The 26,419-nt window shown below is 40.0% G+C and overlaps 1 protein-coding gene across 6 annotated transcripts in view; it reads left to right on the top strand.

The window, feature by feature from the left end:
- The window catches only part of GRIA3 (glutamate ionotropic receptor AMPA type subunit 3), a 291,809-nt gene that overhangs the window by 219,286 nt on the left and 46,104 nt on the right, over positions 1 to 26,419 (top strand). For all 6 annotated transcript variants that reach the window (XR_010940002.1, XM_067723332.1, XM_067723331.1 and 3 more), the window contains 2 exons: positions 2,482 to 2,858; positions 12,597 to 12,795. Coding sequence is in view for 5 of the 6 variants with exons in the window: in XM_067723332.1 (XP_067579433.1) it covers positions 2,482 to 2,858; positions 12,597 to 12,795 (576 nt within the window). In the remaining variant the exon portion in view is untranslated. The remainder of the gene's footprint in view (positions 1 to 2,481; positions 2,859 to 12,596; positions 12,796 to 26,419) is intronic.

The raw sequence follows: 26,419 nt of genomic DNA, 5'->3' as shown, positions 1-26,419 counted from the left end.
GTGCCCCGGTCCGGGAAGATCCCACATGCCGCGGAGCAGCTGTGCTGTGAGCCATGGCCGCTGAGCCTGCGCGTCCGGAGCCTGTTGCTCCGCAACGGGAGAGGCCACAACAGTGAGAGGCCCGCGTACCCCCCCAAAAAACCCCCCCCCAAAAAAAAAAAAAGGAGGAAGAAGTGTTTTTTTCTTTCATTTTTCTTTGTCAGTAAACGGAATTACCTGAGTATGAGGTAATTATTAAGTGAATAAGATCTGTCAGTGGTTTCAAATTACAGCAAGAATGAGAATCACCTGGAGGGCTACCTGGGTTTTTTTTTTTTTTTTTTTTTTTTTTTTTTTTTTTCCCCCCCCCCCAGTTTCTTATTTAATAAACATGGCGTGGGGCCTGAGAATTGGCATTTCTAACAAGTTCCCAGGTGACTCTGTTGCTGCTAAGTCTGGGGAATCACACACTGAGAACCACTGGAATAGATTGAGAAGGAAAAAATAGTAAAAGAGAATAAACAGCTGAATTTTAAGGAGACAGAAGAGTATGAGATGCAAGGAATACGTAGATTAAATCTCAGAAAGAAAGAGTTCATTTTCTAAGCGATGGGAATGACAGCAGGGATAAAGATACAGCAATATATTGAGGAAGAGAAGAAAGGCACTGAGGTGATAGAGCTCATATCAGGTGGCTTCCATCTTCTCAGTAAAGGAAGAGGCAAGATCATCTGCAGAGAGGGTACGTAGGATTAGGGAAACGTTTGGAATAAGCATCATTCATAGACTTAAAGAAGAATCAACCTCACGGTGATAGATGATGGGTTTAATTTTAGAAATGGTGAGTTTGAGATGGTAGTCAGCCTTCAAGGTAGATTTGGTCAGCAGGCTGTTGGCTTCAATAAATGCATACATTCTGCAGCAGATTTTTGTCTGCTTGTCTTACTCACTGCTACACCCCTAGCACCAAGAACAGTGCTTGGCACAGAATAGGCACTCAGATACACACTGGAATGAACCCGAGAGGCGTTGGCTGAGGTTGATCATTGTACATAAGGTAATATATAGTAGAAACGTGCAAGTATCTCTGGAGTTAGAATATTATGGTGGTCAAGAGAGTGAGTTCTGGAATCTGAAGACCAGGGTTCTAATCCCAGCCTCTCAGTACCTCACTTCCTCCTTCTCTAACATGGGAATGATCATGGACCAACCTCAAGGTTGCCTTGAGAATTAAATATATATAAGGGGCTTAGCACAACACCTCACACAGAGTAAGCACTGAATCGATGTTAGCCGGCTGTTTATTACTGCATTTCCCCTTCAATTAATTAAGGAGTGTTTCTTAACCAGTTTGAGTCACCATGTGTAAATCAAAGTACTAAAACATTAAAAAAAAAAAAAAAACCCTGTCTCAGATTTCATCATTCTTCCCCTACTGGTAGGGATATTGAGGCATAACTATTTAACAAAGAAAAAACGATCATCAAAATTGGTGTTTTCACTTTATACCTGATATACCATCCAAAGCCTTTCCTTATGAGCATTTCTCTAAGTATGCATTTTAAGGCCTGGCTCCAGACTAAAACCTACCACTGACATAAGGGAACTAGTGTGGAAGACAAAAGAAATAAGCGTAGAAGTTCCAGTGCCTATTTTCATGGGACTAATATAAAAACATCGTCTGCCTTTGCCTGAACTAATTATGCAGTGCACTACTGACACGTTTATTTTATTGATCCAATACATGTGAGTGCTACACTGATATTTATCACTAGAAATGATGGCTTACTATATAAATTAATATGTATTGTGATAACTGCTTTGCCCTTATTGCCCATGCAGAATTCTTTCATGTTTGCATATTTCATATTCAATAGTCAAGAGCTTATTTTTTAGGCATCTACAGTTTCTTTAGTTTAGGATCTTTTGCAGTGATAGATACAAAAATAGGAAATTGAACCCCTGCCTTCAAAGAACTTATGTTTTTAATAGACATACTCTCAAAGAAATAAGTCAAGAATAATGGCAAACACTCAAGTGTTAAACTGAGTACTGTAGTCCTGTGTTGCACCTCATGGTGGGGAGGGAGGCACATATCAAAAGTATAGACTATTATGCTTTTCCCACAAGAATTTCCGGTCAGGTAAGGGAGATATGACATAAGTGAATGAAAATTAAAATAAGAATATAAGAATTAAACAGTGGTATGTCACAGGAGAGTAGCAGTTGAGTTGCAAGGTAGCAAAAGAATTTTAGGACAAAAAATTGAATCAGGTGCCCTAAGCCAATATGCCTCAGAGGACGAAGTGTCTTTTCCTTAACTTACCATCAAGTTAGAGTATTTTAGGACCCACTGAATGCTACTACTTGTCTAACCAAAGCATTGACAAATCAGCTGGCTATAGTGACTTAAGACTTTATATTTCTACCAAAGAGGTATATTAAGTGGCAAATGACTAATGGAAATACTGTCTCTAAAAGTCAAAAAATGTTTTTTTCCAGAGGGCTGATATAGCTGTTGCTCCACTCACTATAACGCTGGTCCGTGAAGAAGTCATAGATTTCTCAAAGCCGTTTATGAGCCTGGGCATCTCCATCATGATAAAGAAGCCTCAGAAATCAAAACCAGGAGTGTTCTCGTTTCTGGATCCCTTGGCTTACGAAATCTGGATGTGCATCGTCTTCGCTTACATTGGAGTCAGTGTAGTTCTTTTCCTAGTCAGCAGATTCAGCCCTTACGAATGGCACTTGGAAGACAACAATGAAGAACCTCGTGACCCGCAAAGCCCTCCTGATCCTCCAAATGAATTTGGAATATTTAACAGTCTTTGGTTTTCCTTGGGTGCCTTTATGCAGCAAGGATGTGATATTTCTCCAAGGTTTGTTTCCATGTCATACCCAATGCCTCCTTGCATGTTATGGCCATGATCCATTCGTGCACATCTGATATTCACCCATCTCAAGTCCAGATTTCTTTCATTTAACATTCCATCCAGTGACAAATTATCATCAAGCCATTTTTGTTTGCTTGCGTCCATGAAGTGAGTGTGTTATTGGTGTTGCTTTGAATGTCTTTCATGCATTTCTATGGTATCATCAATTTATACACATTATAGCAAACATTTGAACTCAGATAAAGGCAACATTGCCAGCTAATATTGATATTATTCAGATAAAGCTAACACTAAATCTTGATCCGAACAAACAGGCATGGTTTCCTCATTAACTGAGCTAGAACATTCTCTCATTTGTCCAGAGACTGGATCTAGAAAATATTTAAAAGACAGAACTCTTCTTTAAAACCCTCCTACCTTCCCCTTTCTCCTCCATTTTTCATTTTTTCTCTCTGACTGCCTAGAACTATTTCACTGTAGTATCTTGCCCAAGCTTTATCACTAAAACAGTAAAACTTCTAGAAGAAAATATGGGAGGAAGTCTGTGTGACCTTGGATTGGACAAAGAGTTTCCAGAACGCAAAAAGCACAATCCACTGTAAAAATTGATAAACTGGACTTAACCAAAATTCAAAAATTTTGCATTTCAAAAGACATCATTAAGAAAATGAAAAGACAAGCCACAGTGGGAGAAAATATTAGGAAATCATACATGTGATAAAGGACTTGTATCCAGAATATATAAAGATCTCTTGCAACTTAATAAAAAGAAGATAAACAACCCAATTCTAAAAATGGATGAAAGATTTGAATAGATATTTCCCCAAAGAAGGTATACAAATGGTTAATAATCACATGAAAAGATGCTCAACATCATTAGTCATTAGGGAAATGCAAATTAAAATCACAGTGAGACAGCTCTACACATCCTCTAGAATGGCTATAATCAAAAAGACAGATAATACCAAGTGGTGACAAGGATGTGGAATAACTATAGCTCTCATCCATTAGTAGCATGAATGCAAAATGCTACACCCAAATTGGAAAGTGGTTTGGCAGTCTCTTATAATTAGACATACACTTAAAATATGGCACAGCAATTCCACTCTTATTTACCTAAAAGAAAACATATATCCACACAAAGACTTATACACAAATGTTCATAGGAGCTTTATTTACTATAGCCAAAAGTGGAAACAACCCAAATGTCCATCAACAGACGAATGGATAAACAAAATGTGGCATATCCGTACCACATTTGGAATGGGAAACTATTGAGCAACTAAAAAAAGGACAACTGATACATGCTACTAAATTAACTTTGATAACATGATGCTAAATGAAAGAAGCCAGATGCAAAAGGCCACTTACCATATGATTCCATTACTTGAATTCCATTTATTGACTATCCCATATTGTATTATTCCATTTGTCCAGAATAGGCAAATCAATAGAGACAGAAAGCACGTTGTTGGTCTCCGGGGCCTTGGAGGGAGCAGAGAGGGGATCAAGATTAGGGTGAGGCAAGTGAAGCTGAGTAGAGCAAGTACAGGGGTCAGATCCAATCTTTATTTTAAAATTTGCTATTTTGTTAATCATGGATTTTCTTGAATTAATTTTGATTTTTTAAAAAAAATATACTAAAATTCTCTTTATTTTGATTAATGAGATTTTGGCACCCCCTTAAATTTTGTGTGGGGGGCAAATGCCTCACTTGCCTCACCCTAGTCCCATTCCTATCAGGATTAACCACAAAAGGGCACAAGGCAACGTTTCAGAGTATTGGAAATTTTCCAAAACTGGGTTGTGGCAATGGTTGCACAACTCTAACTTTACTAAAATCATTAATTGTACACTTGTGTTGGTGAATTGTATGGTATGCATATTTTACCTCAGTGAAGCTATTGAAGATATTCAATGTGAATATCCTAGATCTTACCCACTTAAAGTGTCGACTCACCTAAACAAAAATGGTGGCAAATGCATAATTATAAAATACTGTAAGCAAATGTAACATCTTTATAATCAGAAAAAAATGAAATAAAAAGTTGTAGCTTTGGTAAAATTGAACATTAATTCAAATACTGACCAGAGTCAATTATACAAACATATAGGGATTTTCATTTAGACTAGAAGGACTCAGAAGGTCACCTACCATGCTTTTATAGCATATTTCATTTGAGGTTATCCACTTGGAGCGCAAAACATTTAAAATGGAGTTTTGCAGTATACATCGCTGGTAACTATCTTCAGCAGCTTTTTAGTATAACACGTGTGGGGTAAGCCTCATTTATCTGTCATTCTTTTTTGCCACCCTCAATCTGCTTGGTCAGATTCTCCAAATTATTTCACTCCCTATTCCTTTTGTGCTTGGGATGTGTGTCGTTTTGTGATATCATCTGGGAGTTAATTGTGCTAGTTTCTTTCTTTCCTGATTTTTTAAAATGTTCACTTCAAGAGATGAGGGTTTCTGAATGATCCTGTAATTGAATGATTTTAACGTGGCTGGTAATCTGTGTTGAGACAATGCTAAAGACTTATTAAGGCTGGAGATTTTATTGGTTTCTGTAAGTGCATTTTCAAAACTAAATTTGTGATATCCCCACTGGAGTGCTACATGCTGCTGTGCATACTCAAACAGGACTCTTAAAAGGCCATTTGTTTTTAGAAGTATTTATGCATATTACCTCATTAAGTAATAACTTAAAAATGATGGCCTGAAAATGACAAGCTGGAAAGATTCTTTATTTTCATTTTTTGTAGCAGAATTTAAGCTGTGGCTCTTCTGTGGCGCTGAAATATATCAAGTGCTTTTTTCAAGGTAGAGATTTTATTATTCTGCACTAGACACTGTCCTAGAGAGTGATGGCTTTCAAATGTTTTGAGCACAACCCTCGGTCAGAGATAAATTTTCCATCACAACTCAGTACACATATATGTACGTAACAAAATTTCACCAGAAATTACCCTTACAGTGTGCCATGCACTCTGATATTATCTATTCTCTTTTTTTTTTTTCTAAATGCTGGTCACAACTCAACCCAGCAATGGGGCACACAGCCCCACTTCTGTTCAATGGCCATCCTTGGAATGCAAACTCTCCAGAAAGCCCAGAATGTGAGCATGCATTGTACACTCTGACTTTTCTCAAAATTGGAGCAATTCAAGGCATCATAAGAGACCACATTTTAAAGTAGAATTATCAAATATCATAGCAGGAGGAGATGTCAGAGATAAATTAATCCAGTTGCATCCGTTTACTGAGGGCCCAGGAACAATTTTCTCTGAGTTCCCACTGCATCTGGGCACTTTACCTGTATTATCATATGAATTCTAATCCTCAAAACACTACCACAAGGTGGGCATCGTACTTATTTTTTAGGTGAAGGTGATGCTCAGGTGAAGTAATTTGCCCAGTCACACAGCTAATGACAAAGCCAGTACTCATACCCAACTCCAATTCCAGAACCTGTGCTCGTTCCACTTCATACTGCTTTTCTCATATCATAGAGAAAGGAATAGTACCCGGAGAGATAATGTCATGGAACCCGAGGGCACGGAGGCTCTAAGAGCCAGCAGTACAATTATTTCCACTACCACACACAGCCTCCCACTACCGACCTAAAGGTGCACTGTTTGTTCCATTCTTTTCCTCGTGCTCATGCCCAAGAGATGTTTTCAGTCTCCCAACCTCTGATGAAACAGTACCTTTGCCCTGGCTGTTTAAGAAAATAGGCAGTGAGCATTTAAGAATGCTGCTGAACATGTGTTCACTCAAAGTTAAAGACTGGGAAATCAGCAACAAGACATCATGAGGAAAACTGAGCATGATTCCACTGCCATCAAATAAAGCTATGAACAGTAACCTAGAAGCCTAAAGAGTCTATGTCAATATTAGGTTTGATATTTTCAACTACCCCAATTGTTCAGGGTGACCAATTCAAGTGGAGACTGAGTAATCAATGAATAAGCTGAGGTTATATTCATACACGAACTAATTTGTTGGGGGGAGTCAGGAGAAGAAAGTATGAGGAGATTGCATTCAATCCTCTTCCCCCTGATTGGGGGATGGGGAGAGAGCCAGTGGGTGTAGCCAGATGGAGGGAGCACAGTGATTAGGTATGCGGGTCCTGGAGTTCATCTCACTAGATTCACAATCCGCTTAGCTGTTGTGTAACGTGGGGCGAGGTACTAAAACTTGCTAAGGCTCAGTTCCTCATCTATAAAATGTAAAGCACAGTACCTGACACATAGTAAGTTCTCAATACACGTTACCTATTATCATTTTTAAACTAGCTGCTGTTAACCATCCTGGCTTCACAAATACTAATCGTTCATATTGCACTTGCATTTTAGTTCCTAAATACGGTTAAAATTTTAGTCAGTGCCAAATAGCTGCTTTCTGATGAGAAATAACCAACAACATTCCTTCTTGAACCCATAAAGTGCTTTCCTTAAGGATTACACAACTTGCAAACATTTTGATTGTATTATTCCACAATGTCTTGCTGATATTGACAGGTGGCTGGAATTTTTTTTAATCTGAAATTTATTTCGTTTGTAAAACGTTGACAGAACTGCTAAGCAGGCCAGAGTCCAAGTCCTTCCAGACAAATGCTCCCCCTGCTGACTTTCTCTAAAGCTGCAGGGACATCTGAGGGCTAGCCAAGTTGAAGATACAAGGTTCCAGGGAATGGCAGCAGAGAAAATGGAAAGAGCACACTAACTTGAACCCGGTTACTGTGTATAGATTATTCCATGGGCATTATTCTCCTGTTAAGTTTTCCAGATAGCAAACACTTTGGAGAAGCAGGCAGGGGATCTGTCCAGGTTAGCTGACACATAGATCCTCCTTTTTTAAATGGAAAGTATGTGCAGAATAATAAAATATACGAAGGGTAAAAAATGAATGGGATCAAAGACAATAGGAGAGTTTGGGGCTCCGTTTAAAGCAACAATAGCCTTTCCTTTACTGATGTATGACCAGTGTCTTCATCCTACTGCAACTGCAAATTCACTTCAAAGCAGTAGTGGTGTGGTAATAAATTAATTGTAGTAGCAGGATTTTTATTACAACTATTTCATGACTTTTCTGGCTGAAGGCCGTAGTTTTCAGTCTTTGGGAGATGGTTAGTTATTCCCATCAGAGAAGACTATAAGAACCAAAGATTGACTCTGCACATTTTTTTAAAAATCTGTCATAGACACAGCATTGAATGCAGTGTAGAAATGATGCCTACTGTGGAAGAAAGAAGAGGGAGAAAAGGAATGATAGAGTTTGTGCAAAGGAGAGAGGCAGTTTGCAGTTCCGGGTCTGCATCTTGTGAAGCTAGTAAAGTGCCGATTTCAAAATTTACTTACAGGATGAAGGTTCCAGCACACAGCTCACTTTTATTATCATTTCATAGGCCGTAAAATACATTTTGTTATTAACTCGGAAACTCTAGTTTCTTATGATCACAGGTAACATGAGCATTGTGCATTATTTTGCAATGTTATGTCTGTTTTTGTCTTGTTGCTAATTTACTTTCATTAACTTCATGTCTCCTCTTACATTTCTTCAAAAGGTATGATATGTTCCTTTAATGCATTTTTTATAAATACTAAATGGCAGCATTTTACGGTCATTTCATTATGCTAACCTCAAAATCTGTCTTGTGCAACAAAACTACTTGAATGTTAAACATTTTGAAGCTGCATTAATGGAAGAAAAGATACTGGGAAATGACAGGTCTTTCTAACTCAACTATAAAGTCTTGTCTTGTTTTAATAGATCCTTTTAAAAATGTGACGGGGCTGACCCATCAGTCACTTTTTATATAGCCTCCATGTGAAATGTGGATTTAAAAGGCTCTAGTTTCACTAATGAGAAAAGGGAAATGTGAAAATTCTTATAGAGCTTCTTCCCTGTGAGTTCCACTGCACATTTTCTCAGTGAAAGGATTTAGGCATCCATGACATACAAGGGAAGAAAGTGGTAGAAATTCCACCAAGACTCTTGTCAAAGCTACCACTGTCTTTTTTTTTTTTTCTTTTCTTGATGAACAGAAAATTTTATTTATATTTTTAAAAAATCCATTCCTTTGAAAAACATCAGATCCCCAGAACTTATTCACTTAATAACTAGAAGTTTGTACACTTCGACCAACATCCCCTATTTTGCTCACCTCCCATCCCCTGAAAACCTATATTCTCTTCTGTTTTTCTATAAGTCTGGCTTTTTTAGATTTTACAGAGGTTAAATTCTTACTTGAACTGGCACAAAAGCTACTACTGTCTTGAAGGGAGAATGCTGAATGCAAGCTTGTGCATTCAACGCTGATTCCAAGGAAGCTCCTTTTTCCATCTATGCTGATGCTCGTGGATACTGTTTTACCATTTCTATGTGGATATTCACCAAAATTCTCCATGATCGTAGGTCTATCACAGTATTAACCACATAATTGCCAAAATCAACAGCCATGTAGACAAGAGGCCACAAAAAAAGACCATTTTGCTTTTAGGTTTATTTTCAGTCATGTCAACAGCCAATTTCAGCTGAGTCATACAGACCAACCACATGATCATCTGAGTCAGCCATTAAGGTGGCCAAAAGAGCCAGATTATGATGCGCAGGCTTGATTTTAGATCACACAGACACAGCCACAGTCCATTAGCTGCAATAGAATGGCACAAACGTAATTTCCATAAATTACTGTGTTGTTCTCCACATTTCAAGCAGATAATACATAAACTACCATTAGTATTCACAGCAGCAGAATACACCCTTTTCCATACCAAACCATGATTCTGGAAATACTCCAAAATCAGTTTTCCCCTTGGTCTCAGTAAAACCCCATCATCCCAAATAAGGAGGACATTCACAGTTCCATTCCAAATGAACAACAGATAATAAACAATAATTATCCAAACATGTTTGGTTTTCCTGCAGCTATATTTCTCAATGTTTGTAGGAAAATTGCTCCTTCTATAATTTACACACCATTTTGGGTTTTCTTATACAAAACATGAGTATTTTATACTACAGAAATGTGGGCATGTCTTTCCGAATGCATAAGTCTAGATGATTTATTTCCTATTTCTCCTCTCTGTGCCTCAATTTCTTTATCTGTAGAATGCTCCATTTTCTTATCTGTAAAGGGATGGAGGATTAAAGGAGTTGACACATGTAAACAATTATAACAGAGTCTGGCACATAGGAGGTGCTCCTTAAACGTTAGCTATTATTATCATTTTTATTACCCTATTACTACGAATGCTACTTTGAGCATTCATCTTTTATACAGTAAAATTATTTCCAGAGTCAGATCAACCCAGAATAAAATGTGTATGTTAACAATGAAGAAAGACTGTGAAAGTTTCAAATTCATAACTGAAATATTCTGTACACTTTTAGCATTCAGATGTGACATTCTTTCTGACTCCAGATGTTTTTACATCTTCTGATTAAAAGGGAAATGTTCCCAGGTGAAATCCTGAGAGAGTATAACTATCAGTTAGAAAATCTGTTGCAAAGCAGATTTGCACATCCCGAACGCTAAAAGTGATTATGTTCAGAAATAAATAAATAAGGGTTATGTGAAGCATCCAGGGACCAACAGGAATTACAGGCTTTAAGAAACCAAACAGCTTTGTTACAGTTAATCAATAAAGAATACTCTTTATCAAAACACCTGCCAAAATTATTTGATCAGGGTGTAAAATCTAAAACAACTGAATTTTCCAGAGGCTAAAAAAAAGGTTATCTTGGGACACAGGAATTTAAATTTGCTTCAAAGTGGTAAAATGCGAGTATAGACAGAGAAGAGCTTGACTTGCCAGCTTTCAGCCCAGAGCTGCCCTCTTCCCACAGAGCCTGGAGATGTGCCAGGCTCCTACGCCTATTCTTGACTCTATGACAGAGTGGGTTCTATTCCTGTGAGCTTTTCTGGGCATGAGAGAACACAGCCTAACCAGGATGGAGCTCCACCACAGAGCAGAACTATTCTCGGGATAATGTGGCAATGTTTTATAAAACCTAGTGACCAGATTTCATTTCTGCAAACAGAGCCAGCCTTCAGCAGCATTGTGAAGGAGATGAAGTTTCCTCACTACAAGCCCTTACCCATTGGGCATTCAGTGCCCTCACACTGCCCCCTAACTGCCCACAGACCCTCTCCCTGAGTAGCATTCATGACGTAGGACCATGACTCCCAATCTTGGCTGCCCCGGAGTATAACTGATTCACTTTGTTGTAAAGCAGAAACTAACACACCATTGTAAAGCAATTATACTCCAATAAAGATGTAAGAAAAAAAAAAAGTGCTGCTGCTTAGGCCCAACCCTCAGAGATTCTGATTTAATTGGCCTGGGGTGGAGCCTAGGCATTTTTTTGGTCATTGTGTTTTGTTTTGTGTTGTCTTGAACTCCCCCAATGATATTGATGTGCAGGCAGAGTTGAGAATCACTGATGTAGAAGAAGAACAATATTTCTCAGTTTGGGCCGCAGACCACTGCAATCACCAGTGATGCCTGAGAAGTCCAGATTTTTGAGCACTCATATTCTGAATCAGCATTTTAACAAACACCCCAAGTAATGCCCATGCACAGTTCCATTTAAGAACAAAATTTTCCCTGATTAAAACTTACCCATCTTCTCTGTCCCATTCTCCACTATTGCATAGACTAATCCAGGATATGATAATAGATGCTGTTGAAGTAAAATGTTTCATTTTGACCAAGCCTCCTGAAGAAAGCTCAGAGGATAATTCCAATAGTTAGAATTTCTAGGGCGGGCCAGTGAGGATGGTTTTGTTTGTTTTGATTATTTTGGTGGGGGAGGGTACAGACAAAGCTTTTAGTGCTTCTCAAATCCTATTAAGCAGGTAGTTTCCTACTTCACTTGAGGCCTGTCCTATGTGCTACGTCTCAATTTGTAAAAGGGAAGAGTTTCAATCTCTGGATCTAAACTCCTGAGCCCCACTAGCCATTTATATGAAGACAATAATAAATATTATCTTATGGCCCCTTGCCTTATGGGTAATCAGCTCCACAGAATGGCAATGTCTATATTAAATTTGTTAAACTCATAGTGCATCGTGCTTGTTTACTAGCTAGCACCTAATCATTTCTCTTCAAATATGCAAAGGTTTTCGACTCTGTGTTCCTCCCATGACATCACCTTACATCAGTGTTTTTCAACCTTGACTGCACATTGTAATCGCCTGGAGAGATTTTAAAAATACATATGTCTGGGTCCCACCTCTCAGGTTCTGATTTCTTTGGTCTTGGCTGGGTCTGAGCATGAGAAGTTTTTTTAAAGATCCCAGGTGATTCTAAGGTACAGGCAAGGCTGGGAACCACTTGCCTTAAAGGAAATAGAGCAGTCTTCCACAGGTGTGCCCAGAAAAGCTCACAGGAGGAGAATCAGGTAAGTACGATTATTACACCTAAGCAGGAACTAGCAGAAAGAAGGTATTTTTGCCCGTGATTAAATAAATAATCCTACTTTGAAACCCATGTAGGCCTGAAGAGCATTATGCATGTACCATCATCACACGCCATCATGACATGTGGTGATACTGTCAACATGTCACTTTTGTTTGATGTGTTAATTCCCTGACATCATTTACTTCCCTCTTTCATCAGCTACACTGAAACCATTCCTCTTTCCAAAAGTAAAGATAAGGATTTCTTAAACTGAAATCCGGCCCCTCTGGGTCTGGATTGGTCTTTGTTTTGTAGATCACTCTCCGGGCGCATTGTTGGAGGGGTTTGGTGGTTCTTCACCCTGATCATAATTTCTTCCTATACGGCCAATCTCGCTGCTTTCCTGACTGTGGAGAGGATGGTTTCTCCCATAGAGAGTGCTGAAGACTTAGCTAAGCAGACTGAAATTGCATATGGGACCCTGGACTCCGGCTCAACAAAAGAATTTTTCAGAGTAAGTGCTTTACAGTTAATTGGGCCTGCTGGATTTTATTTGATCATCTGCTCACAAAGGCAGATTCACAGTGTTTTAAGGGAGGATCGGGAAATGGTGGGAATGTTATCAAAGCAGAGCATCTTAAATACAGAGCTACTTGGTTGGTGACCTAATTCATTGTCCTTTAGAACTAAGACTCCTGCGCGACATCACAGGGGGCATGTCAAGAGCACTGAGTTTGAACTCACAGGTTTGAATCCCAACCCTACCACAAAGTGATCGTTTGTCCTTGGGCAAGTCATTTAACTTCTGTCGGCCTTGGTCCCCTTACTTGAATAATGAGGGGATTGAACTAAATAATATCTATTCTCCTTTTTAGCTTTTACAAAAGCAGTGATTTTACGTCTCAGCAGTTCACAGAAGTTAGGTAATTGACTCTAAGAATCTGAGGAGTGATGAACTATAAAATTACATATCCTATTTTAGACATTGGTTTTCTATTGAAATGTATTACAGTTGTTTCAAGTATTCATGTACATGCTGATAATTCAATTTTCTGGGAAGCTGGTAATTGTTTTTTCTTTTCTTTTTTTTTTTTTTTTTTGTGGTACGCGGGCCTCTCACTGTTGTGGCCTCTCCCGTTGCGGAGCACAGGCTCCGGACGCGCGGGCTCAGCGGCCATGGCTCACGGGCCCAGCCGCTCCGCGGCATGTGGGATCCTCCCGGACCGGGGCACGAACCCGTGTCCCCTGCATCGGCAGGTGGACTCTCAACCACTGTGCCACCAGGGAAGCCCTGTTTTAATTTCTTGAGTAGATTTATTTCCCCCTCACTACCCGCACATAGGCCAAATCTTGGTGGGGAAACAGCAAGTTGTTCACTAGCAAAAGTTAGTAAAGTGTAAGTACTGTCAAGGAGAAAGAAGAAAGAAGATCGAAGGAGAATATTATAGAAGGATAATATGATGAACAAAACCACTTTTACGTAAAATACCAATATCTTTGTTCTGTAGCAACTGGTCTATAAGAAAGGCTACCAATGGAGTGTTTAAGAACTCACGTGATTTTTCAGTTGTCCCAACCAGGAAAATATGGTGGTTTCAGTGAGAAAATGGACCCATTCTATCCATACCACTGCCTGCTACTGTAACCCATGTAACTGGTTGTAGCAGTGATCCAGAAGCCACTTGTGTAGTAGGTAGAGAAGAAAAGTTTAGTCATTCTCTCCAACCAATAATCAAATTATCGGATGGCAGGTATAATTACTGACTTTTCCTCAAAGATCCACAGTAAACAAACGCTGGTTCTAAACCAGCTTGCTTTAAGAAATCAGTAAGAAATATATTTCTATATGTATCATCATGGGATTTGTCCAGTTGTTTCATGGGAAAGCAGGAGGAGTGTGTTTTTCTTGAAATTATAGCAATTAACTAAAAACTGTTTTCATTCCCTGAAGGAGAAAGGGTTAATTCTGAGACCCTTTCCAGAAATCTCATTGGCTCAGGATATCCCTATCTCACCTCTACCACTATTTATCGAGCAGTTCATAATCTCCAACCAGGGACAGGGGCCTAGTACTAGAAGCATCAAAATGATATGAAGATCCTCTGGAACTAACCTGGCCTTGACCCTCACTACGTTGGCAGTTCCAGAAGCTTATCTGGGAATAATCCCCTGCCCTCATGAAATCACTCACACATTTCAGGGCAGAAAGCCAGGGATTTCCATCCGCTGAGTATTCAGCACATAATCAGCTCCACGGAAATCTGGTTTAGTATCAACCTTCAGCAGAGCTTACGTTCACCAACCCAATAGGCACCAAGTTGCTAGAAGGACCCCTTAAGCTATCAAGACACCAGACTTGGACCCTCCAATTAGGGATACTTGTTCCACCAGAAAGCATATTTCCTTCAGCGATGATTAGAAATTAGGAAGGTGTGCTTTAAATGGTAATCGATAGGTGGCATCAATTCCCATTAAGCTTTCAAAGGCCATTCATCCATATTGCAGGCAAAGGAGGCTCTCTGGGAAGATTTACTAACACAAAGGCTTGAAATTGTGACCAAGTAGTCAATGTCCCCATGCCCAGACCACATCCCCCACATATATTGTATCTTTCTCAAAAACTAGGAAAGCATCTATTAATCCATTCAATGATGGTTTCATTAAAGAGAATCTTATTACCAGAGCCAACTTGAATCAACATTCAATTCTGAGCAAAGCTATTGCCACATTCTAACTGGTTTGCGGTTTCCAATGCTCAGCAATTCCTAGTGACCTTTACAGCCAATGAGTAATTCGTATGGAAATGGAACTGTTCTGAAAATCTGATTCGAAAAGGAGCCAGATATTTCTAGGTATAAAGAAGCGCAAATCATTTTCTAATTCCCGCACGCCACTTTTCTTTTTCCTCAATTGGTTGCTAGCGACAGCAGTAAGGACTCTGGAGAAGTTCTTTAGGACAGCACAAAAAAGTTGATGATCTAAGAGTGGAACTGAGCAGTATAGGACAGGCAGCTCCTAGCCTGCTTGTACTGAAAAATGTTCTGTAAACCCAACAAAGGGAATGCTTGGTATTCATATAATACAGAGGGGCCCAATCAATTGGTCTCCAAGCCATCTGTCCTCTCAAAATCCTCTACTTTACCCCTCCTTGAACCCCATAAATCAGAGAAGGCAGCCAGCAAGAACACATCGTCTCCTACTCAGGGATGTAACCGCCACAGCATGTCACTTTCCTCTCAGTCCTCCAAGATCTCAAGGCTATTTTAAGAGCAGTAACTCCTCCACATGCCAAAAAAAAAAAAAAAAAATCGAGGACCCCTGATGGCATGCCTTCTGAACTTTAGAGGATAAAACAGGATCACATGCAACATTTACAAACATAACATGAGCTCATTTCTTCCCATTCTCACTCCATATTAAAACCACAGGGACCAAGTTAGTAACACCATAAAACAGCCCCGGGGCCAGCCCTCTAGAGAAAATTAAATAAAAGAAAATTCCTTTCTAATTGCCCTGCAGACGTTTTAACTTGTCCTGGGTAAGGCTGCCATTAAAATGATGACATCTTTAAATGATTCTTTTCTCTCATTTTCTGAACTATCCTCGGCTGCTATCTTACAATCACATAAAGTCACTGGCACAGAGGGACCTGTTCCATCAGGAAAGGCAGGGAGGGACCAAACAAAATGCATGCAGCTGGAAGAGACATCTGAAATATTACAACCCTCTTGACTTGAAAACTGATTTCCTTAGACAGCAGCTCCAAAACTAAATGTCCCAACCAGAGGTGGAGGCACCCATGCTAAAAAACAAGTCGACAGCTTCATTGTCATTGCCCAGAGAAATGCCACTATGATTTGGAAAGCTACACCGAAACAATCATTCTCCACTAGGTTTTGAAATTTTAACCTGATGCAGGTTCAGGTTAAAAAGTAGATCTGGGAGAAAAAGCAATTCCAAAATTCTCTCTGCCTTCAAACCCCTAGAAATATTAGAAGACCACTATGATGCTTGACTCTTTTTTTTTAATGTTTTTATTGGAGTATAATTGCTTTACAATGGTGTGTTAGTTTCTGCTTTATAACGAAGTGAATTCTTTTCCAGATACTTGGCCATATCCCCACTGAAGATAGTTCAGGGTATAAAAGGATGTTGCTTTTTAAACTGAAGTGTTAATGCTAATTTAAACCCCTTTAAGAAAATAAATATAAATGGAATGGAATGGGGAGAGACGTGCCTTGCCCCAGCACCCCAGGTAGGACAGAAAAACTGAACTTTATCTGGAGACCACCAAGGGAACTGCCCTGTCTTCTGAGTTGCAGACATTCTAAGCCATAAGAAGCACAGTTGAATTACTCATGAAGAATGTTTTATCTCAACACTGTTACTGTTGTCATCGCTTACTTTAACTTTTAAATTTTTTTGAAATGCAGGCAGCATAAAGAAGAGCCCTGTATTTCAAAAAAAATTATTTTTTGGGGAAGTAGTCCCCAAGAGTATGTAGATTCTCCTTATACATTCTGAATCTCTCTCTCTCTCTCACACACACACACACACTCACACACACACACACACACACACAAACACATTTTCAATCAGAGTCCACATTTCAACATTTATTGGTTATTTATTATAGGGCTTTTGAACTTTATGGGGAAAGAAGAACAATCTCTCCACAAATTCCCCTATGCTAGGTATGGTGACATTTGGACATGATTAAGAAAACTAACCATTAATCTTTAAGCTTTACCACAACAGACCTCCCTTAACCCTACCCATCTCCTCACCGTAGGAAACACATCAAAATGTAAAAATTCTTTTGTTAAAAATTTTCTCGGCAAGTACCATGAAGAATTTGAGAGCTTGATACTGTACCCGGACAACTGCAACCACATTTAATTAGTTTGAAGACATACAGGATGTGACCGAATGCTTGCGGACACAGCCAACTACACACTAGGGAACACATAACAGCAGCAACAGGAGATGAGTTGATACCAAGGAATGGTAGGTCAGAGACATTTATTGTATGTATTACTTAACAATTTTTAAAAAGAAATTGTTTTTTAATTATTTACATAGTCCTTTTGATGCCGCCTTATCCCCCCCCAAAACTCTTATTTTCCTATGTCATATAATACATAACACAGCAAGGCTCATAGACCTCCAGGTTAAGACTGGAGGTGGAGCAGCAGGTACGATGTGAGGATGCTGAGGCCTGGCCACATGGTACATTCAGACAGCTGTCAGCCTTTCCCATCCCTCAGCTGTCAGGGATCTGTGGTTTCCTGGGTCTTCCTTGCAGGCAAGTCTCAAGCTGGGTGGAAAGGACACTCACCAAGGGAGTAGAGGTTGACCTGACAACTAATGCACACAACACTGTCTGTCTCCGAGAGAATGGAGGAAATGTGGCAACAAAGACAGGCTAATAACAATGCCCTAGATTCTATTACTTATTCATCACTCTTTCAGTAACTCTTTTTAGGTGCCTACTATATGCCAAACTCCAGGCTAAGCACTGCAGAGCCATCTCCATAAACGAAATTAAATTTCTGCCTTTTGCCAAATCACATGAAAATACTTAGGTTTCTTCGCCATATTTGGAGGTTATCTGGGGGAACAGATTGACTTAAAATATAGGCATCTCAGAGAACTAGACGATCATCCCTCCGGGGTAGCTGATGGTGTTTATTTCTATGGAGCGACTTCCCAGCATGTGCCAGTCTCTGGGTATGCTTCTCGGTGAACAAGAGTAGGGTTAATGATCCTCTGTAACCCCAGGAGGAAGGTCAGCTAAGTGATGAATAAAACAGAAATGGCCTCTACCCCCTAGGAGCTCACAATCTAGTGGGCTAGATTTTCAACACATATTCACATACATTACCATACTCTATTCACACGACAATCCTGCCACGCAACCAGAACAGGTATTATTACACCTCCTTCAGAGAGGAAACACCTGAGGCAAGATGACCTTGTGACCTGCTGAAAGTCGAAAGTCGCTCAGCTCAGAGGGGACAAGCTAGAATTCTGAGTCCAGATTGGGTCCTCTTCCCATTGCATCTCAGTGCCTTTCTGGTGTGAGTGTTCACAGAAACATGGGGTCCTATGCACGAATCAAGCCTCTAGGACAGCGCATGTTAAGGCATCTGTATCATCTCCTGGTTGATCTTTGTTTTTATTCCCCTTGATGGATCAATTAGAAAAGGAAACCTATACACATTGTTAAATGACATTTTTCCAGGCCCTGACAATCTCAAAAGGACCCAAGATAAGAAGGCAAAGAAAAGGAAGGCGTCCATAAAACTAGAGTGAATGCCACAAATGCAGCAATCCACACCCACTGATGCCTTTCTTGTTTTTCTTTGGGTAAGGGTCATTTGGTCTCAGTTTCCTCATCTATCAAGGGAAATATTCCCTGCTCTATCTTCCTTATGGGTTTAGTTAGAATATCAGAAAAATCTCTTTAACGCTATGAAGGGTTCTACAAATCCCAGGAGACTTTTAAGAAAAGGGCCCAGCAATAGAGCAATTGAAGCATGGAGACTGTCCAAATAAGGCTCTGTGGAGACATGAGGGAGGGGTATTTCTCAAAAATAAAAGAAAATAATCTCTGCTTGCTCAATGGAAGAGAGGTGGGGTTTTTTTCTGGCTTTGGGAGGAGAGAGAAAGCTCATTTATATCCTTCCCCCCTCCTCCTGATCCCATTCCTACCCCTATTATAAAATATGACTACTAGGGCTTCCCTGGTGGCGCAGTGGTTGAGAGTCCGCCTGCCGATGCAGGGGACACGGGTTCGTGCCCTGGTCCGGGAAGATCCCACATGTCGCGGAGCGGCTGGGCCCGTGAGCCATGGCCGCTGAGCCTGCACGTCCGGAGCCTGTGCTCTGCCACGGGAGAGGCCACAACAGTGAGAGGCCCGCGTACCGCAAAACAAAAAAACATATATATATATATATATATATATATATATATATATATATATGACTACTGACTTCATCTCTTAGTCCATCTTTAGCCATTCCTTTGTGGTCTGCAGATTCGACAACTTCACCATGCACAATTTAAAGCTGCCCTTAAAGACCACCTAGAAACTTCAGGTGCTTTCAAGGTGGCATGCAGACCATCTGCCCAAAGTAACCAACCATATGGACTTCATTAGCCTGTCTCCGTTAGTCTTCCCAGGTAACCTACTTGCTTATGAGAGCATTTCACAGCTCAGAAAGCCTAAGGGGGTTAAGTCTTTGTTATCTTTGAGGCTGCCAACTTTCTCAGACCACACCAGGATAATTAACATCACACAGAACTCCCAGATTTTTGTGACAATTCTGAAACTCTCTTCCCTAGAGGAACTCATCTCAGGACCTCACTTTCTTTTCTTGTCTGACAAAGTCAAATCACCTAATAGCCTTGCAATCAGAGGACAGGGACTCATCTGTTCAATTAGACTTTCCTTGAGTTCACCTGGCAAGCCTGAGCAGGTTGATTATTTACAATTCCCTTCCATCACCATGAGAAGCCTAAATTGTTGACCATAAGGACCAACTAAAATTTCAACTTACTGAAACTCAACTCACAACAGCATTCAATTCACTAGAATGCTTGCTTGCACTCTGCTTTTGAAAGGAGAAGGAAACTCACAAAAACAAAACCTTGATGTGAATTTTTTTTTTCAAAAAGGCAGTAGCAAATGCCTCTGGTCAGGTTCATTCCAGTCTTCAACATCTTCTACATTTTTAACCAGTGAATAAAGAAATATTCAGTGTCTACAATACCAAGTTAGGCAGCTGGGATACAGTAGGGGAAACATGAACGAATCCCTACCTTCAAGGAGCTCACATTCTGTTGGAAGGAGAGAAACAGTAAGCATGTAAACAAATAGATGCATAAAATAATTTCAGGCACCAATAAGTGCTCTATGTATTATGATAGAGAAGGACTTAGGACTGTTTTAACTGGGAGCTTGGGAAGGAGGGGTTCAGGTAAAGTCTCTTTAAGGAGGTAATATTTAATTAAAGACCTGAATAAGAGTTAGCCATGTGAAAATATGGTGGAAGAGTATTCTAAACAGAACGAATAAGAAGTGCAAAGGTCCTGGGGCAGAAACAATCCTGGCATGTTTAAGGGACAGGAAGACAACCTGGGTGACTAAAGATTGGAATTACATGCTAGAGTTATAGTGATGGAGATTGTATAAAGTGGTCAGGTTTAGGATATATTTTGGAGAGAGAGTCACAGAATTTGCTGATGAATTAGATAACATTTGTGAGCAAAGTGGAAGGGCTCAGATTTTTGGCCTTCCTTTTCAGTGGTCACTAATGAAATCTGTAAGTCCTACATTCGTTAAATGATTCAAGGATACTTGTAGTAACTGTAAACTGCAAACTATAGTAACAAAGTAAACTGTAATAACAAGGGCTGAAAAGGTACACTTACACTAGGGCTGGTTAGGGAATTCTGCCAAGTAAGAAAATAAGAAGTCTTAAGGTTAATCATCAAAAAATTTTAGAAGTCCAGAAGCCCCTAATGATTCATGCCTTCACTGTGTCTTATTGCCGTCTTCTTAGAAGACGATTTATGGTAGAGGTAGATTTTCACAGATGACTAACTAACTCCATTTTGCAAAACCATAACTTTCTTTATACTCCTGTTACTGGTACCTCATTTTTGCCACATGGCAGAAAAGATACACCCAGATAAATTCAGGCAAGTTTAGTGATTTCCTAGTCATTTCAGGATTTTTCACTCCCTCTTCCCTGGGATAATATCCAAGTTGCAGGGACTTTACAGGATAAGAGGTAGCCATGTGAAAATGTATCAGGCATCAGGGGCAGCCATCTAACCCCAGATCATCAGTATCATTTCCAGGCATCCATTGGGCTGCACCACCCAGTTTGGATGTCAAGTAGTCTTTCCCCTCCACACTGACATTTGCTGCGTCATCCCCTCATCCAGGCCACAAGACCTCTGCAGACCAACTAACCCTGCACTTATTTCAGCTCGTGATCTCTCTCTCTCTCTCTCTCTCTCTCTCTCTCTCCCTCTCTCTCTCTCTCCCCCTCTCCCTCTCTCTCTCCCTCCCTCCCTCTCTCCCTCTCCCTCTCCCTCTCTCCCTCTCCCTCTCTCTCTCTCTCTCTCTCTCTCCCCACCCCTTGCACTGTTATAGGGCTATTGGAATAGTCTCCTTCTCTCCTTCCACCAGTCTAGGACAGCACCTTCCTCCTAGAGATCTCATAGATCTCATGTAACCATTGCTATTCTACGATACCAGCACCAAGCTAGACATGGGCTGTTCTCTTCAATTTATCATCCCTATGCTACACCCCGGGAAGTAAGGCCTCGTTACTTCTGCCCTGGGAGTCCCATCCTCCCTCCCCCTTTTGGAGAGCTGGGGTGGGGGGTGGGAGATGGGGGGCAGGGCACAGAGACCTTTCTCAGAGCCGTATAGCCCAGTCTGACTTCTCTTGTACTCCTCTCTGCCTCAGCTCTTATCTGGCCTCCTAGGGTAGTTAGTCTGGCTCTTTATCCATCTGCTTTCCAATTTATTGAGTATGGCAGAAACTTCGTATTTCCCTCTAAAGGGAATTAGAATTTGGAAACTCAAAAACCTTTCTTTTTTATCAGAAAGCTTGGTTCTTACTAATTTAAAACTTGGCTTTCAAGGTAGTGTTGTCTCTGCTATGACTTCTTAAAAACAGTTTAATTAAGATTCAATTCACCCATTTAAAATGTACTGTTCAATGAATTTTGGTATGTTACATTATTGTTTAAAAATTATAATAAAATATATATAACATAAAATTTGCCATTTTAACCATTTTTAAGTATGCAGTTCAGTGGCACTGATTACAGTTACAATGTTGTGCAACCATCCCCACTGTCTATTTCCAAAACATTTTCATCACCTCAAACAGAAACTCTGTAACCTTTAGTCAATAACTTCCCATTCCCCTACAACTTCCCATTCCCCCACTCCCTCGGCCCCTAGTAACCACTATTCTACTTTCCATTTCTATGAATCTGTATGGAATCACACAATATTTGTCTTTTTGTGTCTGGCTTATTTCACTTAGCACAATGTCTTCAGGGTTCGTCCATGTTATAGCATGTGTCAGAACTTCATTCCTTTTTATCGCTGAATTTATCTATCTATACCACATTTTGATTATCCATTCATCTTTTTTTAATATCTTTATTGGAGTATAATTGCTTTACTATGTTGTGTTAGTTTCTGCTGTATAACAAAGTGAATCAGCTATACGTATACATATATCCCCATATCTCCTCCCTCTTGCGTCTCCCTCCCACCCTCCCTATCCCACCCCTCTAGGTGGTCACAAAGCACCCAGCTGATCTCCCTGTGCTATGCGGCTGCTCATCCGTTCGTCTTTTAATGGACACTTGGGTTGTTTACACCTTTTGGCTATTGTAAATAATGCTGCAATGAACACTGATGTACAAACATCTGTTCAAATCCCTGCTTTTAATTCCTTTTGGTATATACCTAGGAATGGAATTGCTGGATCATATGCCAGCTCTATTATTTTCTGCTGTAAGTTTCTGAAAGTCTGTTTGGAAAGCAAAGGTGAGGGCATTTTCTGTTCCATTGATATTTTCTTCCTAATCCTCTCTTAGGCCATTGATGCCCCCATCCCAATAGAAAGAAGATCACTGGGTACCTGGTATTGGGGACAGAACTTTAGTTAATATCACAAAGTTTTATCTTGATACATGACTGAAGTTGAGAGGGAGGTATGCTATGTATGTATGTGTTGAAAAAGACCTAAATTCCTGTCTATACTGCACACCACACATATGTACAGAGGGCCCTGGATATTTTAGCTAGTGATTTCAGCTTGTAGCAAAATCTTAGAGGAGCATGCTTCCTCTTTCTGTGCTTGGGCTACAATTCTGATGCCCCAGCAAGATTGCACTAGAATGCAGGTGATGGATGGTAGAATGAAACCCATCACCCTCCTGTTCTAAATGGTTTAGAATGTTACCTGTCTGAAGGGAGGGATTTGGATAGAGATGATCTATGGCATTTCTTTCCAGTTCTGATTGTAGGTATTTGTATGTTATCCCCAAAACTGATCTCCTATCTGTACACTCTCTGGTGCCCTAAATGAAGAACTTCCTGAAAGTAATTAGCTGCTATGCTTAGAGGAACCTGCATTCCGGAACTGATTCTTACTTCCTACTTTTATCAAAATTCTTATGTGATCACAGCCTGATTTATTTCACTCTCAGTTTAATTGCCATGAGTCTGTGGTCTGGATTACAGACTATTTCTGGTATCATATAGTAACATTGATTTTCCCAACTCACTGGGTAAAGAACTCTGTCCTAGACACTCTGGGAATGAACAGGAGATGCCATCCAAACCCCTGAGTTCAGTATGCAGATAATAAAGGAGTCAGGGGACTTAGTCAGAAAAGGTTTCTGGAAAAGGGGGCATCTTAAAAATATCTGGAGAGAAAATAGAATTCAAAAATAGTTCAAAGGATATGTAAGAATGTATTTGTGACCAAAACAACAAGACAGACCATGACTTTATATCATGTTAAACTGTGGCCACTACTGACTGAAGAACTGTTAGTTCTCTCTAGTGTTCACACTAAGATTTGTTTGCACAAAATAGTGTATGTATATGTGTTTGGGGTGGGGTGGGAGTTTAGGATGAAAAAAAAACAGTTTCCAAGAAAAAATTATTGCCTTGAAACAATAGTATCATAGTAGAAATCAATAGACTGCCAAGGGTAAATTGGAAATCACCGCTTAAGGCCAGGGTGCTCTGAGCACTGTCTTATTTCTAGTTTCATAATTCACATCTCACACGTGAAGATGGGGTTCATTAAAAAGAACACCTTGCTTTCTCTGAAGAATACTTTACTTCTTTTAAATGAGTTTGAGGAACCAGTATTGAAAAGCAAAATCCATCTATGCTTTGGCAAATAATATCAAATTGAACTGTAAGAAGCTTTCATCTTTAAAAACAACCCCATGATATTAGACATTATTTCATCTAAAATAAACAGCCCCTTTCCTGATGTGGTAGTATTAATAGGATAATCATGAAGATAATCATATTAAAGCTCCTTTACACAAAATTTTGAAGTTTGGTTTCAAAATATTTGTATCTTGTCCCTTTCCTCCAGTCACACACACACACACACGCACACACGCAGGTGCACACATGCACACGCCCCACAACTTGGGTAATTGTGATTAGCAAATAATTAAAGTTTATTATATATGAAAGTACCAGGGAGTAAACTGGCAAGATCCTGAAGAACACTTTTGCTTTATTTTCTTGGCCTGGGGTTTCAGCCAATTGTACAAACAAGAAGGTTGAGAATAGCATGGTCAATGACTGAGGAGAAATATAAATGAATTCAAGGAAGCTTGGATAAATTCATGCAAAATGGATCCATAGAAAGTTGTTAAAGGTAAGGGACACCTCCAGATTTTTAGAGTTGACATCAAGAGGAAAAACATGGCTTCTCATAGTTCTCTACTGGTCTTGTCTTAAAACATTTCTATCTGGAATTGCCCAAAGAGCTGACCTATGGGGACTGGTCTACACTTTTTTACAAGATTGTTTCCCCTATCACAAGAATTGAGACTATTTAGCCTGAAGAAAATATGCAGGAGTAGGATATATTAGGATTATCTTCAAATATTTGAAGGGTAGAAACTTTGAAGATGAATTGTACTTCTTCTGTGGGGCCCTAAGGGATAGAACCAAAATCAAAGAGTGGCTATTACAGGGATAGAGATTTTAGCTCATTGTAAAAAGAACATTCTAATAAAGGAATACAAAAATAGATTGGGCTGTCTCCATAGATAGTGAGCTGTTCATCTTTGAAGGGCTATAGGCCAGGAATAGGCAAATGGCCACTTGTCGGAGATGTTCAGTTGGGAACTCAATAATCTGATGAATGACTACACTAGACCAGTGTCTTCCACCACTGGTTGCAGAGAAAATCATTTGGGGAGCTATTTTAAAACACAGATTATTGGTTCTCACACCTCCCCCTCCAAGGTGCTCATTCCATAGGTTCCATTAACGTGCATTTTTAAACGAGCACCCCCAAGTGATTGCAACACAGATGACTAAGAGCCACTCTTTGAAGAGCGTTTGACAATACAACGTATCAGAGGATTTCTGCTTTGACGATTTGGATTTGCTTTTTTTTCTTTCTATTAATCCTATGTGAAAGATGCAGGGAAGAGGCTAGAGGCTAGGCCTGTGGGACAGAGGGAAGTCTGAGCAGAAGTATCTTGAGGATGGTCACAGCTGATGGCTGAGTTGTAGCCTCCTCCTCTGAGTGTTCCTGTTGGGGTGGGAGAGAAAGGGAAAACCTTCCTCTGATCAACAGGGACCAATGGGAGATGACTGTTTCGGGGGCTGGAATCTGAGGTTGAGCTGGCACTGAGAATTGAGGGTGCCCCAAGTGCAGGGAAGCTCAAGTAATGGTATCGGGCTGGAGACTAGGGTCAATAAAAGTCCAAGAAAACTGAAAGCGGTACACACTGCTATATTTAAAATAAAATGCCTTTCCATGAAAAAAAAGAAGAAAATTAAAAGTGAGAGTGAAATGAGACTGCAGGGGAATAATACCCAGATGCCTTGAAGTGTTTACAATTTTGACCTAATTTTTTTCCTATAATCCATATGACACCATTCCTTTTCCATTCCTCATCTATAGGATGGGGCCTGGGTGACCAGGACTGTTGGGTTAATGTCTTTAGGGACCCTTCAGCAAGCCACACGATTCAAACTTCCCATCCTATAGGACTGGAAGTGGCCAGGTCCAAGTGTTGGTTATCAGTGGAGATTTCCAATCAGGATGTCCTAGGTTGTTGTTAAGAAGAATTTCTTAGGAAAAAAATGGGACAGAAGTACTAGACTAGGAGCTGGAAACTCCTACCCTTTAGAGACAAGCTCTCTCCTAATTTCCTTTAACTGCCCTTGCCTCCCTTTCTCTTTCCTTCTTTTACTTGCTGGGTCTTGGGTGGTCAGGGCTGCTGCATTAATGCTTTTACAGAGGCTTCAGAGAACCTCTTGCCTCAAATGTCCCTACCTGGAAGAATTTAGGTGAACATCCCTAGGTGCTAGTCGGCATGGAAAAACA

The sequence above is a fragment of the Pseudorca crassidens genome, chromosome X (assembly GCF_039906515.1).
Source record: "Pseudorca crassidens isolate mPseCra1 chromosome X, mPseCra1.hap1, whole genome shotgun sequence".
Lineage (NCBI taxonomy): Eukaryota > Metazoa > Chordata > Mammalia > Artiodactyla > Delphinidae > Pseudorca > Pseudorca crassidens.
The sequence above is the reverse complement of the archived record's forward strand: the minus strand, read 5'-3'. Positions and strand labels throughout refer to the sequence as shown.